General features: G+C 42.9%; 1 protein-coding gene across 2 annotated transcripts in view; it reads left to right on the top strand.

Moving 5' to 3' along the window:
• Positions 1-7,908, top strand: part of zbtb7c (zinc finger and BTB domain containing 7C) — a 37,897-nt gene extending 29,989 nt beyond the window's left edge. For both annotated transcript variants that reach the window (XM_021622624.3, XM_021622625.3), the window contains exons 2-3: positions 3,843-5,176; positions 5,765-7,908. In XM_021622624.3, the coding sequence (XP_021478299.3) occupies positions 3,861-5,176; positions 5,765-6,479 (2,031 nt within the window). In that variant the 5' untranslated portion in view covers positions 3,843-3,860 and the 3' untranslated portion in view covers positions 6,480-7,908. The remainder of the gene's footprint in view (positions 1-3,842; positions 5,177-5,764) is intronic.
• The last annotated feature ends 12,446 nt before the right edge of the window (positions 7,909-20,354 follow it).

Genomic DNA, 20,354 nt, shown 5'->3' with positions numbered 1-20,354 from the left:
GGAGGGAGGGAGGGAGGGAGGGAGGGAGGGAGGGAGGGTTAAATTAAGGAAGACGGTGTGATGAAACAGTGATCTATGCAGGACTGTGAGGTGGGAAAGCAGTGCTCTCCTCTCCTCTCCTCTCCTCTCCTCTCCTCTCCTCTCCTCTCCTCTCCTCTCCTCTCCTCTCCTCTCCTCTCCTCTCCTCTCCTCTCCTCTCCTGTCCATGTGGCACATCCCCCTCAGATCCTCTCCAGGACATAGTAATTAGCCCGGGTGTGTTAGCGTTAGCTAGCGTTAGTGCTGGAGCAGAGAGAGAGAAAGAGTGGGGTGGAGTGTTGGCTACTGCCTGGCTAGCAGCCCATGTTCCCAGGGTGGGGGAGACAGGCTAAGTCCTAAACGGCACCCAATTCCCTATATAGGGCACCACTTTTAAGCAGGGCCCATTGGGTTCTGTTCTAAAGTAGTGCACTATAAAGGGAATAGGGTGCCATTTGAAAACAGATAGAGACCAACAGCGGCCTCCCTCCCAGGTCCTCTCAGGCCCCTCTCTTATCCACTCTGTTGTTCTAAGCGCCACACCAATTGTTTGACTTGGCTGGGTATTCCAGGGAGGGGCTCCTGGTCCTACACAGCGCTGGTTTTAATGCAGCCTGTCAGGGAGGGGCTCCTGGTCCTACACAGCGCTGGTTTTAATGCAGCCTGTCAGGGAGGGGCTCCTGGTCCTACACAGCGCTGGTTTTAATGCAGCCTGTCAGGGAGGGGCTCCTGGTCCTACACAGCGCTGGTTTTTATGCAGCCTGTCAGGGAGGGGCTCCTGGTCCTACACAGCGCTGGTTTTAATGCAGCCTGTCAGGGAGGGGCTCCTGGTCCTACACAGCGCTGGTTTTAATGCAGCCTGTCAGGGAGGGGCTCCTGGTCCTACACAGCGCTGTTTTTTATGCAGCCTGTCAGGGAGGGGCTCCTGGTCCTACACAGCGCTGGTTTTTATGCAGCCTGTCAGGGAACTTTGATGGTCATTCGATACCTTTTTCTCTCACTCTCTCTCTCGCTCTCTCTTTCTCGTTCTCTCTCTGTCCCCCCTCCTCTCTCTCTTTCTCTCTCTCTCTCTCTCTCTCTGTCCCCCCTCCTCTCTCTCTCTCTCTCTCTCTCTCTGCCCCCCTCCTCTCTCTCTCTCTCTCTCTCTCTGCCCCCCTTCTCTCTCTCTCTGTCCTCCCTCCTCTCTCTCTCTCTCTCTCTCTGCCCCCCTTCTCTCTCTCTCTCTGCCCCTCCTCCTCCTCTCTCTCTCTCTCTGCCTCCCCCCCCCCCTCTCTTCCCTCTGTCTGTCCTCTGTGTTGAACGAATGCTGAGTGTTACACTTACGGAAATGTGGTGAAGTCAAGACCCTAAAGCCCACGAATCCGATCCCTCTTGTCTCCTTTCCTTGTATTGTTACAGAGCTGACCTTTGACCCTTTGACATGCCATCTCTTCCTTACCAAGACCTAGAAGATGATTAGGTCCCTTGTGTCAACATCAGCTGCTTCCAAGAATAATGTTAATATGGTACAGCAGATGAAAGATGTGCTAGACCTTATTGATCTAATGTCCATGAAGGTTATTAGTACTGTATGGATACATATTTTATAATGATGCAACTTGCCCTTTCTATGAACTGACAGAACAGAAACAATAATCTCACTGAATTCCACTTCGTCTTTTGTTTCAAGTTGCTCATCAAAGATTCTTCATCTTCCACTGTATAGCTGTAACTTATATATTCGCCTATAGGTCTTCCACTGTCTACATCTGTACCATAATCATAGCAACTGTTCCTTAGCAACAAGATCGAGAACACATTTGATTGGTAACTGAGCACAATGCCACCTGGAAATTAATTAAGGAGATGTTTTAAATATTTATCCCGTGTGACGTATAGAGAGAGTGTTAATATGGGGTCGGAAACTCATAGCGTACATACACGGATTCTTCTGTAATGTTAACTATGGACCATTGAGATCCAATCACACAATGCAGCTGTGGCAAGAAGCCATCTGAAAGCCTCTATCCACATACCCGTTCTAGAGGAGGAGAGGAGCGGACAGCTAAATTGAACCTCTATTCATAGACAAGACATGAATGGGCGAGAAACTGTCCCAAACCGTTTTTTTCACTCACTGTAAACATGACCTAGAATGAACAAGACCATTTAGGATAGCATTCAACACCACTTTGACTATAATCAAAAGACAATGAATGGATCGTTAGCCGTGGTCCGTGCAGCTCTGTTCTGTCTCTATGTGCTCTGAATGAACTTGCCTGGTGAAAGAATGTTTTATACATTTTATAAATTAAATTAAATGTTTACCTCTTTGCCACTGGGTTTCTGCTCCCTCTTTTGGATCTAGGCAGGGTTACTGTAAAGCTCTTTGGGATCTAGGCAGGGTTACTGTAAAGCTCTTTGGGATCTAGGCAGGGTTACTGTAAAGCTCTTTGGGATCTAGGCAGGGTTACTGTAAAGCTCTTTGGGATCTAGGCAGGGTTTCTGCTCCCTCTTTGGGATCTAGGCAGGGTTACTGTAAAGCTCTTTGGGATCTAGGCAGGGTTACTGTAAAGCTCTTTGGGATCTAGGCAGGGTTACTGTAAAGCTCTTTGGGATCTAGGCAGGGTTACTGTAAAGCTCTTTGGGATCTAGGCAGGGTTACTGTAAAGCTCTTTTGGATCTAGGCGGGGTTACTGTAAAGCTCTTTTGGATCTAGGCAGGTTTACTGTAAAGCTCTTTGGGATCTAGGCAGGGTTACTGTAAAGCTTTTTGGGATCTAGGCAGGGTTACTGTAAAGCTCTTTGGGATCTAGGCAGGGTTACTGTAAAGCTCTTTGGGATCTGGGCAGGGTTACTGTAAAGCTCTTTTGGATCTAGGCAGGGTTACTGTAAAGCTCTTTTGGATCTAGGCAGGGTTACTGTAAAGCTCTTTGGGATCTAGGCAGGGTTACTGTAAATGCTCTTTTGGATCTAGGCAGGGTTACTGTAAAGCTCTTTTGGATCTAGGCAGGGTTACTGTAAAGCTCTTTTTGATCTAGGCATGGTTACTGTAAAGCTCTTTTGGATCTAGGCAGGGTTACTGTAAAGCTCTTTTGGATCTAGGCAGGGTTACTGTAAAGCTCTTTTGGATTTAGGCAGGGTTACTTTAAAGCACACTTTTATCTAGGCATGGTTACTGTAAAGCACTTTGGGATCTAGGCATGGTTACTGTAAAACACTTTTATCTAGGCATGGTTACTGTAAAGCACTTTGTTATCTAGGCATGGTTACTGTAAAGCACTTTGTTATCTAGGCATGGTTACTGTAAAACACTTTTATCTAGTTATGGTTACTGTAAAGCACTTTGGGATCTAGGCATGGTTACTGTAAAGCACATTGTTATCTAGGCATGGTTACTGTAAAGCACATTGTTATCTAGGCATGGTTACTGTAAAGCACTTTGGGATCTAAGCAGGGTTACTGTAAAGCTCTTTGGGATCTAGGCAGGGTTACTGTAAAGCACATTGTTATCTAGGCATGGTTACTGTAAAGCACTTTGTTATCTAGGCATGGTTACTGTAAAGCACTTTGGGATCTAAGCAGGGTTCCTGTAAAGCTCTTTGGGATCTAAGCAGGGTTCCTGTAAAGCTCTTTTGGATCTAGGCATGGTTACTGTAAAGCACTTTGGGATATAAGCAGGGTTACTGTAAAGCTCTTTGGGACAACTGTTGCTGTAAAGAGGACTATAAATATGTAATAAATGTGATGTTTTGTCCCTGTGCTATAAATCAGAATATTGCCTGATTTAACAGAACTGTATACCTTCATACACTATTAGTTCATGTCTGTCTCCCTGTTCTGTAGATCAGTGAGAGGAGAAGGATGGGCCACAGTGAAGATGACCTGATTGGGATTCCGTTCCCCAACCACAGCAGTGATGTCCTGTGCTGCCTCAACGAACAGCGGCGCGCCGGGTTGCTCTGTGACGTGGTGCTCATCGTACGCGACCAGGAGTACCAGACCCACCGCTCGGTCCTCGCCGCCTGCAGCCTGTACTTCAAGAAGCTCTTCACCGTGGCCTCGGACGGAAGGGACAAGCACAGTGTGTATGAGATAGACTTCGTGGCCCCGGAGTCACTGACGGCCATCTTGGAGTTCGCCTACACATCTACGCTAACGGTGACGGCGTCCAACGTGAAAGAAATTCTTGGAGCGGCTCAGATGTTGGAGATCCCCTGCATCGTCACCGTCTGTCTGGAGATTATGGACTCTGGCAAGGGAGGAGGAGGAGAGGGAGATGAGGAGGAAGACGAAGAGGAGGAGGAACAGGAGGGGGAGGAGGAGGAGGAAGAGTCGAGGAAGGACGAGCAGGAGGTTCATGAGGAGGACAACGCCAGTGAGTGGTCAACGAGGTCGTCAGAGAGTCAGGACCAGGCCGAGTCGGAGAGAGGAGCACCACCCAGTACCTCTCAGTACCAGCACCAGTATGAGCTGCAGAGGAACAGGAAGTGCACAGACAAAGACTCTCAGTGTGAGAAACCCAGCCCGGAGCATGAGCGCATGGAGAGCCGAGCCCTCAAGGACTTTTCCATTGAGTCTCTGCTACAGGAAGGGCTGTACCCTAAACTGCCATCAGTCCTGGACAGGAGGGACAACTTTTCCCCTCTGCTCCCTGGCTTCTACCCTCCCATGTGGGCTGCAGAGTTCCCAGGATTCCCCCCGCAGGTCCTAGACCCCAGCCACCACGCCCAGACCCCGACCCTCCACCGTTCCTCCCACCCTTCTCAACTGGACAACCGACCCTTAGACCTGGCCGTGAAGAGAGAGGTCGTCAAGGAGGAGCTGAAGGAGGAAGTCCCTCCCAGCATGCTCCACAGTGACTTCCTGAAAGACTTAATGACCTCCGGCCTGGGAGTGGGGGTGGTACGGTCCGAGGGGCCTCACCTCCACCCGGGTCAGATAAAGCAGGAGGAAGACTTCCGCTCATACCTGAGCTTCCTGAGTGCATCAAGCCACCTGGGGGCACTGTTCCCTCCCTGGCAGATGGAGGAGGAGAGGAAGATGAAGCCCAAAGCATCCCAGCAGTGTCCCATCTGTAACAAGGTGATCCAGGGAGCAGGGAAACTACCCAGACACATGAGGACTCACACAGGAGAGAAACCATACATGTGCACCATCTGTGAGGTGCGCTTCACCAGGTATGACAAACACTCTTGATACTGTAGGTCTTACCATCTTCTGCAAGGAGATTATAAAAGCCAATAAACACAGTAACTGACACACACAGTATCCGTTAGTGATGCCACGAATGTGCATAAGTGGCTAAGTGATTAGGTAAAAGTGTTGCCTGATCATATTCTAAGATAATAATCAAAATGCCTACATGTAAAAAAAAAAAAAAAAAGATATAAATCATTAACACGTGATATTGAGAGGTTTTTTTTGGACAAAGATTATAGTATTACGGTAAGGGAGTGTTTTTGTGGTTAAGGCGTTTGATTTGTATCCTCTCATCTGAATATCATCCGAGACCTATAAAGTGGAAACCCCCTGTCTTTCTTTCTAGTCACTTCCTGCCTCTGCTCTGGCATGATTGTTTCCCCTGGCACATTTAATACATACCCCAGAGTATACCCACCAACAATGCTTTCATCTCTGATACATCTTTCAGAATACAGTTGAAAGGGCAACACATTGAAAATATATATTTTGACCTCAATGGGACAACCTGGTAACATAAAAGTGAACTAAAGTAAATAATATAAGCTTATATTTTTTCTTTTCAGGCAAGACAAGCTGAAGATCCACATGCGGAAGCACACAGGAGAGCGGCCCTACGTCTGCCTCCACTGCAACTCTAAGTTTGTCCACAACTACGACCTGAAGAACCACCTGCGTATCCACACAGGGGTGCGGCCCTACCAGTGTGAGCACTGCTACAAGAGCTTCACACGCTCAGACCACCTGCACCGACACATCAAGAGGCAGAGCTGCCGCGTCTCACGCCCTCGACGAGGCCGCAAGCCCGCCGCCTGGCGCTCAGCCAACAACTTCCTGCAGGGCCCTCCTGACTCGGCCAATCACCACGAGGACGGCAAGGGCGGCTGCCGGCTTCTGCCCTCCTCCCATAGAGGCGTTAGAAGTCACGGTCTGGGCCTAGGGGAGAGAGAGAGACAGGCCCTGGGTGGTAAGGGCCTGGGCTATAAGGACTTGGACAGTGACAGCAGAGAGAGCCGGGAGGGCAGGGAGGCCAGAGAGGGCCGGGAGGCTAGAGAGGGCCGGGAGGGCCGGGAGGCTAGAGAGGTTCGGCATCACCAGTCAGACAGGAAGCATGTGGTTGACAAGGTGGAGCTGGAGAGACAGAGGGGCGTGTTCACCTTTGCCCTGGCGGGGCCTGGGGGGGAAGTCCTTACCCACCCTCCATTTTACACCCCGACCCCTGACCCCTGGACCATTAGACTGGAGAACCACGCCTCTCCCATCCCTGAGCCGACTAACTGACACAGATTAAAGATGTTAGAACAGAGAGAGTGCCGGCCAACTGACACCTGAACAGAGAGAGAGCCGGCCAACTGACACCTGAACAGAGAGAGAGCCGGCCAACTGACACCTGAACAGAGAGAGAGCCGGCCAACTGACACTTGAACAGAGAGAGAGCCGGCCAACTGACACCTGAACAGAGAGAGAGCCGGCCAACTGACACCTGAACAGAGAGAGAGCCGGCCAACTGACACCTGAACAGAGAGAGAGCCGGCCAACTGACACCTGAACAGAGAGAGAGCCGGCCAACTGACACCTGAACAGAGAGAGAGCCGGCCAACTGACACTTCCAACAGATAACTGATGCTTCATCTCAGACTTCTAAGAACAATACAGAACAGAAAGTTCTCTGCCTGATAGATGTTCCACCTGCTGTTTAGAGATACAAGGATATTAGGCTGAGGAGATGAGAGTTTGAGGGGAGTGATGTCTGGGAATATAAATGTATAGAAAACAGGGGAATTACTGGAAAACAGTTGATTTTAGACATCTCAGATCAAAATCACAAGGATTTTTATAAAAACATTTAATTTGTAGAAATAAAACTGGATGAATAGATGTTGTATGTTGCAAAAGTACACACACACAAAATAATACTCTCAGGACATTATATAATTGTTTATCTTTGGATTGTAATTGTTTATCTTTGGATTCACTACAATCAATGTAAATGTGTAATTCATAGTATACTTAATATTAGCAATAGGTTGTTTCTCAAATTCACAGTCTACAAAAAAATAAACCGATAATATCAGCCGTTATTTATAAACGACAAACAGATTCCAAATCCATCCAAAGTTGTAGACCAACATCAGTTCTAATGGGCAGGGTAGTGTAAGCCAACGAAGAACATTCAAAACCAGGACAAATTATTCACTTGACTTAAAAACAAATATATGTAATATAGATCCAAAACTTGTTTTCACCCTTGTATTGCCTTGTTCTCAGGTTTTGTAAATATCTACAAAATGTTTTAAAGATTTTGACCATAGTAATATTGAATATTGTTGTATTATATTTTTTTTTATCATCGATAACCCATCCAAAGGTGTGCCGTTTGATATTTCACACATTTTTCACAAGCCTTGTGTTACATATGATATCTGTGTTTCTTCTAAAGACCAAGACGTGTACGATTCGTTAGACTGATATACACTGAATTATTGCTTTAGCTATGCCCTGCTCCCGATTGGAGCGTTAAGACCTTGAAAGAGGATTCTACCCTATGTTCATATAGTGCTCTTAACTGATCTATGTACAAATATTGCTATTCAGAATTGTTTGAATTGAAATGAAATGGGAAACTATTTTCTTGCTATTTATGCATATTTAAATGAGCCTTGGCTATATTTAGCAAATATGTTGTTTTATAAAGACACTAAATGTTGTACTCCTGTGAGTCTAGGAGTCTCATTATCCTACTTTTCTGTTGTGTGCGTGTGTGTGTGTGTGTGTGTGTGTGTGTGTGTGTGTGTGTGTGTGTGTGTGTGTGTGTGTGCGCGCCTTTGTTGCAAATCTTTCATAAATGTAAATATAGTTTAGATTCCATTTTAGAGAACGGATATTTGACACACAATTAAATTAGGACTCTATTCAATCAGATCTGTTTTAGCTGACATCTGTATAGTGGCTGTTTTGGCAGTGTCTGAGGTGGAGCTGTCAAATCCACAAGCAGCTCCTAGTGTCATACCTAAAGCGGATAAGGCCGTTGGCTGCATGGAGTCACATTAAGAGAAATCCCATGCAGTCTTGTTTACAAATTGGAACACTGGAATGTGATGTAATCTACACCTCCATTAGGATGATAGATGTAATCTACACCTCCATTAGGATGATAGATGTAATCTACACCTCCATTAGGATGATAGATGTAATCTACACCTCCATTAGGATGATAGATGTAATCTACACCTCCATTAGGATGATAGATGTGATCTACACCTCCATTAGGATGATAGATGTAATCTACACCTCCATTAGGATGATAGATGTAATCTACACCTCCATTAGGATGATAGATGTAATCTACACCTCCATTAGGATGATAGATGTAATCTACACCTCCATTAGGATGATAGATGTAATCTACACCTCCATTAGGATGATAGATGTAATCTACACCTCCATTAGGATGATAGATGTAATCTACACCTCCATTAGGATGATAGATGTAATCTACACCTCCAATAGGATGATAGATGTAATCTACACCTCCATTAGGATGATAGATGATAGATGTAATCTACACCTCCATTAGGATGATAGATGTAATCTACACCTCCATTAGGATGATAGATGTAATCTACACCTCCATTAGGATGATATATGTAATCTACACCTCCATTAGGATGATAGATGTAATCTACACCTCCATTAGGATGATAGATGATAGATGAAATCTACACCTCCATTAGGATGATAGATGTAATCTACACCTCCATTAGGATGATAGATGTAATCTACACCTCCATTAGGATGATAGATGATAGATGTAATCTACACCTCCATTAGGATGATAGATGTAATCTACTCCTCCATTAGGATGATAGATGTAATCTACACCTCCATTAGGATGATAGATGTAATCTACACCTCCATTAGGATGATATATGTAATCTACACCTCCATTAGGATGATAGATGATAGATGTAATCTACACCTCCATTAGGATGATAGATGATAGATGTAATCTACACCTCCATTAGGATTATAGATGTAATCTACACCTCCATTAGGATGATAGATGTAATCTACACCTCCATTAGGATGATAGATGTAATCTACACCTCCATTAGGATGATAGATGATAGATGTAATCTACACCTCCATTAGGATGATAGATGATAGATGTAATCTACACCTCCATTAGGATTATAGATGTAATCTACACCTCCATTAGGATGATAGATGTAATCTACACCTCCATTAGGATGATATATGTAATCTACTCCTCCATTAGGATGATAGATGTAATCTACACCTCCATTAGGATGATAGATGTAATCTACACCTCCATTAGGATTATAGATGTAATCTACACCTCCATTAGGATGATAGATGTAATCTACACCTCCATTAGGATGATATATGTAATCTACACCTCCATTAGGATGATAGATGTAATCTACACCTCCATTAGGATGATAGATGTAATCTACACCTCCATTAGGATGATAGATGTAATCTACACCTCCATTAGGATGATATATGTAATCTACACCTCCATTAGGATGATAGATGTAATCTACACCTCCATTAGGATGATAGATGTAATCTACACCTCCAATAGGATGATAGATGTAATCTACACCTCCATTAGGATGATAGATGTAATCTACACCTCCATTAGGATGATAGATGATAGATGTAATCTACACCTCCATTAGGATGATAGATGATAGATGTAATCTACACCTCCATTAGGATGATAGATGTAATCTACACCTCCATTAGGATGATAGATGAAATCTACACCTCCATTAGGATGATAGATGTAATCTACACCTCCATTAGGATGATAGATGTAATCTACACCTCCATTAGGATGATAGATGTAATCTACACCTCCATTAGGATGATAGATGTAATCTACACCTCCATTAGGATGATAGATGTAATCTACACCTCCAATAGGATGATAGATGTAATCTACACCTCCATTAGGATGATAGATGATAGATGTAATCTACACCTCCATTAGGATGATAGATGTAATCTACACCTCCATTAGGATGATAGATGTAATCTACACCTCCATTAGGATGATATATGTAATCTACACCTCCATTAGGATGATAGATGTAATCTACACCTCCATTAGGATGATAGATGATAGATGAAATCTACACCTCCATTAGGATGATAGATGTAATCTACACCTCCATTAGGATGATAGATGTAATCTACACCTCCATTAGGATGATAGATGATAGATGTAATCTACACCTCCATTAGGATGATAGATGTAATCTACTCCTCCATTAGGATGATAGATGTAATCTACACCTCCATTAGGATGATAGATGTAATCTACACCTCCATTAGGATGATATATGTAATCTACACCTCCATTAGGATGATAGATGATAGATGTAATCTACACCTCCATTAGGATGATAGATGATAGATGTAATCTACACCTCCATTAGGATTATAGATGTAATCTACACCTCCATTAGGATGATAGATGTAATCTACACCTCCATTAGGATGATAGATGATAGATGTAATCTACACCTCCATTAGGATGATAGATGATAGATGTAATCTACACCTCCATTAGGATGATAGATGATAGATGTAATCTACACCTCCATTAGGATTATAGATGTAATCTACACCTCCATTAGGATGATAGATGTAATCTACACCTCCATTAGGATGATATATGTAATCTACTCCTCCATTAGGATGATAGATGTAATCTACACCTCCATTAGGATGATAGATGTAATCTACACCTCCATTAGGATTATAGATGTAATCTACACCTCCATTAGGATGATAGATGTAATCTACACCTCCATTAGGATGATATATGTAATCTACACCTCCATTAGGATGATAGATGTAATCTACACCTCCATTAGGATGATAGATGTAATCTACACCTCCATTAGGATGATAGATGTAATCTACACCTCCATTAGGATGATATGTGTAATCTACACCTCCATTAGGATGATAGATGTAATCTACACCTCCATTAGGATGATAGATGTAATCTACACCTCCAATAGGATGATAGATGTAATCTACACCTCCATTAGGATGATAGATGTAATCTACACCTCGATTAGGATGATAGATGATAGATGTAATCTACACCTCCATTAGGATGATAGATGATAGATGTAATCTACACCTCCATTAGGATGATAGATGTAATCTACACCTCCATTAGGATGATAGATGAAATCTACACCTCCATTAGGATGATAGATGTAATCTACACCTCCATTAGGATGATATATGTAATCTACACCTCCATTAGGATGATAGATGATAGATGTAATCTACACCTCCATTAGGATGATAGATGTAATCTACACCTCCATTAGGATTATAGATGTAATCTACACCTCCATTAGGATGATATATGTAATCTACACCTCCATTAGGATGATAGATGATAGATGTAATCTACACCTCCATTAGGATGATAGATGTAATCTACACCTCCATTAGGATGATAGATGTAATCTACACCTCCATTAGGATGATATATGTAATCTACACCTCCATTAGGATGATAGATGATAGATGTAATCTACACCTCCATTAGGATGATAGATGTAATCTACACCTCCATTAGGATGATAGATGTAATCTACACCTCCATTAGGATGATATATGTAATCTACACCTCCATTAGGATGATAGATGATAGATGAAATCTACACCTCCATTAGGATGATAGATGTAATCTACACCTCCATTAGGATGATAGATGTAATCTACACCTCCATTAGGATGATAGATGATAGATGTAATCTACACCTCCATTAGGATGATATATGTAATCTACTCCTCCATTAGGATGATAGATGTAATCTACACCTCCATTAGGATGATAGATGATAGATGAAATCTACACCTCCATTAGGATGATAGATGTAATCTACACCTCCATTAGGATGATAGATGTAATCTACACCTCCATTAGGATGATAGATGATAGATGTAATCTACTCCTCCATTAGGATGATAGATGAAATCTACACCTCCATTAGGATGATAGATGTAATCTACACCTCCATTAGGATGATAGATGATAGATGTAATCTACACCTCCATTAGGATGATAGATGATAGATGTAATCTACTCCTCCATTAGGATGATAGATGTAATCTACACCTCCATTAGGATGATATATGTAATCTACACCTCCATTAGGATGATAGATGATAGATGTAATCTACTCCTCCATTAGGATGATAGATGTAATCTACACCTCCATTAGGATGATAGATGTAATCTACACCTCCATTAGGATGATAGATGATAGATGTAATCTACACCTCCATTAGGATGATAGATGTAATCTACTCCTCCATTAGGATGATAGATGTAATCTACACCTCCATTAGGATGATAGATGTAATCTACACCTCCATTAGGATGATAGATGTAATCTACACCTCCATTAGGATTATAGATGTAATCCCCCATTAGGATGATAGATGTAATCCCCCATTAGGATGACAGAAACCCTCATTATTTTGTTGAGCGTCATTATTTAGCCTTCACTTTCTCATTCTGAACTTCAAACAGGTGTGGCTGCTCATTCTACAGCTCCAATGCAGTTACGGTTTTGACACCTCCGAAACATCCGCTATGCGGGTTCAAAACAACAGCAATGTGAGTGCAAAACATCCGCTATGCGGGTTCAAAACAACAGCAATGTGAGTGCAAAACATCCGCTATGCGGGTTCAAAACAACAGCAATGTGAGTGCAAAACATCCGCTATGCGGGTTCAAAACAAAAGCAATGTGAGTGCAAAACATCCGCTATGCGGGTTCAAAACAACAGTAATGTGAGTGCAAAACATCCGCTATGCGGGTTCAAAACAACAGCAATGTGAGTGCAAAACATCCGCTATGCGGGTTCAAAACAACAGTAATGTGAGTGCAAAACATCCGCTATGCGGGTTCAAAACATCCGCTATATGAGTGCAAAACAGGATCTTTGTGGATGCAAAACATCAGCTATGCGGGTGCCAAACATCAGCTTTGCAGGTGTCGGGTATCGCTGAATAATGCTTTGTTAGATTGAATCTAGACCTACAGTGCCTTGCGAAAGTATTCGGCCCCCTTGAACTTTGCGACCTTTTGCCACATTTCAGGCTTCAAACATAAAGATATAAAATAGTATTTTTTTGTGAAGAATCAACAACAAGTGGGACACAATCATGAAGTGGAACGACATTTATTGGATATTTCAAACTTTTTTAACAAATCAAAAACGGAAAAATTGGGCGTGCAAAATTATTCAGCCCCTTTACTTTCAGTGCAGCATACTCTCTCCAGAAGTTCAGTGAGGATCTCTGAATGATCCAATGTTGACCTAAATGACTAATGATGATAAATACAATCCACCTGTGTGTAATCAAGTCTCCGTATAAATGCACCTGCACTGTGATAGTCTCAGAGGTCCGTCAAAAGCTCAGAGAGCATCATGAAGAACAAGGAACACACCAGGCAGGTCCGAGATACTGTTATGAAGAAGTTTAAAGACGGATTTGAATACAAAAAGATTTCCCAAGCTTTAAACATCCCAAGGAGCACTGTGCAAGCGATAATATTGAAATGGAAGGAGTATCAGACCACCGCAAATCTACCAAGACCTGGCCGTCCCTCTAAACTTTCAGCTCATACAAGGAGAAGACTGATCAGAGATGCAGCCAAGAGGCCCATGATCACTCTGGATGAACTGCAGAGATCTACAGCTGAGGTGGGAGACTCTGTCCATAGGACAACAATCAGTTGTATATTGCACAAATCTGGCCTTTATGGAAGAGTGGCAAGAAGAAAGCCATTTCTTTAAGATATCCATAAAAAGTGTCGTTTAAAGTTTTAAATGTCGTTCCACTTCATGATTGTGTCCCACTTGTTGTTGATTCTTCACAAAAAATACAGTTTTATATCTTTATGTTTGAAGCCTGAAATGTGGCAAAAGGTCGCAAAGTTCAAGGGGGCCGAATACTTTCGCAAGGCACTGTAGATTAGGCCTATGGAATTATGGAAGTAAATAATGAATGTGCTCTGATCGTTTCTAATACTGCAAACCTGTTTATTAAATCACCACATTTTATTAAACACTTTAGTTAATGTTCCGTACATCAGATCTTCATCTGATTTAGATTTATATCTTTAAACTTTCCTCCATTCCTCCCATTTCTCCTCGCCCCATTTTTCTCAAAACTCATTGGGATCTTGGACGTTCTATGAGGAATCACAAAAATACAGATTGAGAAAGATCCAGTGAAGTGTTTTCATTTCTTTTTTTAACTAAGCTAGTCAGTTAAGAACACATTCTTAATTACAATGACGGCCTACATCGGCCAAACCCGGATGATGGGCCAATTGTGCGCCATCCCATGGGACTCCCAATCACAGCCGGTTGTGATACAGCCTGGAATCAAATCAGGGTTTCTGTAGCGACGCCTCTATCACTGAGATGCAGTGCCTTAGACCTCTGCACCACTCGGGAGCCCCACAACAAGTGACCAACCAATTTGGTTAATTACATCATCTGCTTTTGGCAATCAGGTACAGTACACTTTCTGGTCTTGTCTTCCTAATGTACAAGCAAGTAGCGCTTTGTTAGGTTAGATTACTCATTGGTTATTACTGCATTGTCGGAACTAGAAGCACAAGCATTTCGCTACACTCGCATTAACATCTGCTAACCATGTGGTATGTGACAAATAAAATTTGATTTGATTATTTACAGACGCAGACAGTAATTTCCTCTCGCCAATTTCTAGACTTTCATCAATCTGTAGCTCTCCATTGCTCTCTACTGGATGATTGACTGTACTACAGTTTTAATACACGTTTATAAACTAGATCTCGCCCTGTGGTGCAGCTGTGCCCCATTAGAGGGTGATACTCTATCACTTTTGATTTGAGAATACAAAGCACAGCAAGCACTGCTAGGTCATAGGCTACACTCCGCTAAACCCCCAAAATAAGTTTTGCGAAGAAAAATGATATTGATTTGAATAACAATCATTTATGAATAAACGGTTTTAGCACTGTTTCTCAATTTTTATAGACATTGATGTTTACTTTACTCTGGCTGCAACAATATTAGCACCAGCATGTCATTTTGGTCGACCCCATCTTTAAAAAATGTTTTTTGTTTGTTTGTTGGAATCACATGTATGTAATGATGTTATATCTTATCATATCATGTGGTACCAGAGAAGACTTTTGTGTATGCACGGTGAAACTAAACAGATACTATAGGAATACCAGTAGGCTACATGTTGCTGTGAGGCTGACCCTATGGGAACAGAAACCACATCCTACCTGTGCTGCAGTTGATGTTGTTTTTTGAGCAACGAGGGTCTGCATCGGGGCTGTCTAAGACCTTTATCCTTGGTATTAATATTTTCAGTTAGAAAATAGTTTTGAAGCTATAATAGATTAATTACTGTTTTTTTTCTTGTTTTGTTATTCGCCAACAGCAAGCTCTAGTAACACTGGAATATATACTGAACAAATATACGTATAAACACAATATGCAACAATTTCAAGCATTTTACTGAGTTACAGTTCATATCAGGAAATCAGTCAATTGAAATAAATTCATTAGGACCTAATCTATGGATTTCACATGACTGGGAATACAGATATGCATCTGTTGGTCACAGATACCTTAATAAAAAGTAGGGGCGTAGAGCAGAGAACCAGTCAGTATCTGGTGTGACCACCATTTGCTTCTTGCAGCGCGACACATCTCCTTCACATAGAGTTGATCAGACTGTTGATTGTGGACTGTGGAATGTTGTCCCACTCCTCTTCAATGGCTGTGCGAAGAGCTGGATGTTGGCAGGAACTGAAACACGCTGTCGTACACGTTGATCCAGAACATCCCAAACTTGCTCAATGGGTGACATGCCTGGTGAGTATGCAGGCCATGGAAGAACTGGGACATCTTTAGTTTCAGCTCTTGGAACATGGAACCAATAATTTACATGTTGCATTTAGATTTTTGTTCAGTGTAGAATATTCTGTCCTTGAAAAAAAAAACACTGAAAGTATGGGATGTACTGTACAGTGTTCACAGGTACTTCCTGTCACGACTTCTGCCGAAGTCGATGCCTCTCTTTGTTCGGGCGGTGCTCGGTGGTCGACTGTCTTCTAGCCATCATCGATCCATTTTTCATTTTCCATTGGTTTTGTCTTGTCTCCCTACACACCTGGTTCCAATCCCATTCATTACCTGTTGTGTATTTAACCCTCTGTTTCCCCTCATGTCCTTGTCAGAGATAGTTTGTTTTTTCATGTTCGTGAAGGTTGTATTGGTGCTCGATGGGTCCTGCTTTTATTATGTACTATGGTTTTGGAGCTGTGTTTTTGTTAAGTTATTAAACTACTCCATTGATACCAAGTTCGATTCTCCTGCGCCTGACTTCCCTGCCACCTATACACACAACGTGACACTTCCAGAGTAACTAATTCAAATCCTTTAAATACATGTTTTAATAAGAGAACATTTGAACAATATTGCTATTATTATTGTGTGGAAATTGTTGGTAACTTTAACACAGCGTCTCCACAGCCCGAAGTCTTCCCTCTAAAATAAGGAAAAGACATCAACTTTCCACCATTACACAGCTTTCCCCAAATTCCCCAAACCTATCTACACATGATTTGATAAGCCCTGTTCACATTCACAACGTTCAATACTAATCCATATCTTTATTGTCCAGGGGTAACCAGTCCAGACACTCGGCTTTAGACAAGTATGCCAACTACACAAAGCTTCTCCTTAGAAGTGTGTGTTCCAAATGGAACCCTATTCCCTATATAGTGCACTACTTTTGACCAGAGCCCTATGCACATAGTGCAATGTAGGGAATAGGGTGCCATTTGGGAGGCATACAAAGTCATAATAACACCATAGCCTGACTGGGAAGACGGACGTCATTGAAAATAGAAACAAATGTTAAATAACTTGTCCGTTTTTGAGTATACAATGCATTCAGAAAGTATTCAGACCCCTAGAATTTATCCACATTTTGTTACGGCCTTCTAAAATTGCTGAAATAGTTTTTTTTCTGTGGTGTTGTCAGTCTACACACAACACCACATGACAAACAGGTTTTTAGACATTTTAGACATTGCAAATGTATTAATAAGAAACTGAAATATCACATTTACACAAGTGTTCAGACTCTTTACTCAATACTTTGAAGCACCTTTGGCAGTGATTACAGCCTTGCTTCTTCTTGGGTATGACGCGACAAGCTTGACACACTTGTATTTGGAGAGTTTCTCCCATTCTTCTCTGCAGATCCTCTCAAGCTCTGTCAGGTTGGATGGGCAGCGTCGCTGCACAGCTATTTTCAGGTCTCTCCATAGATTTTTGATCTGGTTCAAGTCCAGGCTCTGGCTGGGCCACTCAAGGACATTCAGAGACTTGTCCCGAAGCCACTCCTGCGTTGTCTTGGCTGTATGCTTAGGGTCATTGCCCTGTTGGATGGTGAACATTAACCCCAGTCTGAGGTCCTAAGTGCTCTGGAGCAGGTTTTCACCAAGGGTCTCTTTCTACTTTGCTCCGTTCATCTTTCCCTCGATCCTGACTAGTCTCCCAGTCCCTGTCGCTGATAAACATCCCCACAGCATGATGCTGTCCCCACCACCATGCTTCACCGTAGGGATGGTGCCAGGTTTCCTCCAGACTTGGCGCTTGGCATTCAGCCCAAAGAGTTAAAACTTGGCTTCATGTTTTATTTCACTTTTTATTTCACCTTTATTTAACCAGGTAGGCTAGTTGAGAACAAGTTCTCATTTACAACTGCGACCTGGCCAAGATAAAGCAAAGCAGTGTGACACAAACAACAACACAGAGTTATACATGGAATAAACAAACAAGTCAATGACACAGTAGAAAAAAAAGAAAGTCTATATACAGTGTATGCAAATCGCGTGAGGAGGTAAGCCTATAAATAGGCCATAGTAGCGAAATAATTACAATTTAGCAGATTAACACTGGAGTGATAAATGAGCAGATGATGATGTGCAAGTAGAGATGCTGGTGTGCAAAAGAGCAGAAAAGTACATAAAAAAAAAATGGGGATGAGGTAGGTACTGTATATTGGGTGGGATATTTACAGATGGACTATGTACAGCTGCAGCGATCAGTTAGCTGCTCAGATAGCTGATGTTTAAAGTTGGTGAGGGAAATAAAAGTCTCCAACTTCAGCGATTTTTGCAATTCGTTCCAGTAACTGGCAGCAGAGAACTGGAAGGAAAGGCGGCCAAATAAGGTGTTGGCTTTGGGGATGATCAGTGAGATATTCCTGCTGAAACGTGTGCCAAGGGTGAGTGTTGTTATCGTGACCAGTGAACTGAGATAAGGCGGAGCTTTACCTAGCATGAACTTGTAGATGACCTGGAGCCAGTGGGTCTGACGACAAATATGTAGCGAGGGCCAGCCGACTAGAGCATTCAGGTTGCAGTGGTGGGTGGTATAAGGTGATTTGGTAACAAAACGGATGGCACTGTGATAGACTGCATCCACTTTATTGAGTAGAGTATTGGAAGCTATTTTGTAGATGACATCGCCGAAGTCGAGGATTGGTAGGATAGTCAGTTTTACTAGGGTAAGTTTGGTGGCGTGAGTGAAGGAGGCTTTGTTGCGAAATAGAAAGCCCATTCTAGATTTGATTTTGGATTGGGAGATGTTTAATATGAGTCTGGAAGGAGAGTTTCCAGTCTAACCAGACACCTAGGTATTTATAGTTGTCCACATATTCTAGGTCAGAACCGTCCTGGGTGGTGATGCTAGTCGGGCGGGCAGGTGCGGGCAGCGAACGGTTGAAAAGTATGCATTTGGTTTTACTAGCGTTTAAGAGCAGTTGAAGGCTACAGAAGGAGTGTTGTATGGCATTGAAGCTCGTTTGGAGGTTAGTTAGCACAGTGTCCAAGGAAGGGCCAGAAGTGTACAGAATGGTGTCGTCTGCGTAGAGGTGGATCAGGGAATCGCCCGCAGCAAGAGCGACATCATTGATATATACAGAGAAAAGAGTCGGCCCTATAGAGACTGCCAGAGGTCAGGACAACATGCCCTCCGATTTGACACACAGAACTCTGTCTGACAAGTAGTTGGAGAGGCAGTCATTAGAAAAACCAAGGTTATTGATTCTGCCGATAAGAATGTGGTGATTGACAGAGTCGAAAGCCTTGGCCAGGTTGATGAAGACGGCTGCACAATACTGTCTTTTATCGAAGGCGGTTATGATATCGTTCAGTACCTTGAGCGTGGCTGAGGTGCACCCGTGACCGGCTCGGAAACCGGATTGCACAGCGGAGAACATCTTGGCCATGTTCTGTTATAATCTCCACCCGGCACAGCCAGAAGAGGACTGGCCACCCCTCATAGCCTGGTTCCTCTCTAGGTTTCTTCCTAATTTTTGGCCTTTCTAGGGAGTTTTTCCTAGCCAACGTGCTTCAACACCTGCATTGCTTGCTGTTTGGGGTTTTAGGCTGGGTTTCTGTACAGCACTTTGAGATATCAGCTGATGTACGAAGGGCTATAGAAATTAATTTGATTTGATTTGATATCCTTCCAGGATACCCAGGCCAGGTCAATTAGAAAGGCCTGCTCAGAGAAGTGTTTTAGGGGGCGTTTGACAGTGATGAGGGGTGGTCGTTTGACCGCGGACCCATAGCGGATACAGGCAATGAGGCAGGGATCGCTGAGATCCTGATTGAAAACAGCAGAGGTGTATTTGGAGGGCAAGTTGGTCAGGATAATGTCTATGAGAGTGCCCATGTTTACGGATTTAGGGTTGTACCTTGTGGGTTCCTTGATGATTTGTGTGAGATTGAGCGCATCTAGCTTAGATTGTAGGACTGCCAGGGTGTTAAGCATATCCCAGTTTAGGTCACCTAACAGAACGAACTCTGAAGCTAGATGGGGGGCGATCAATTCACAAATGGTGTCCAGGGCACAGCTGGGAGCGGAGGGGGGTTCGATAGTAGGCGGCAACAGTGAGAGACTTGTTTCTGGAGAGATTAATTTTTAAAATTAGAAGTTCGAACTGTTTGGGTATAGACCTGGAAAGTATGACAGAACTTTGCAGGCTATCTCTGCAGCA

Source organism: Oncorhynchus mykiss, chromosome 12, assembly GCF_057628025.1.
Source record: "Oncorhynchus mykiss isolate SJ-2025 chromosome 12, ASM5762802v1, whole genome shotgun sequence".
Taxonomy (NCBI): Eukaryota; Metazoa; Chordata; class Actinopteri; order Salmoniformes; family Salmonidae; genus Oncorhynchus; species Oncorhynchus mykiss.
Note: the sequence above shows the minus strand (reverse complement) of the source record. Positions and strands in the feature narration are given on the sequence as shown.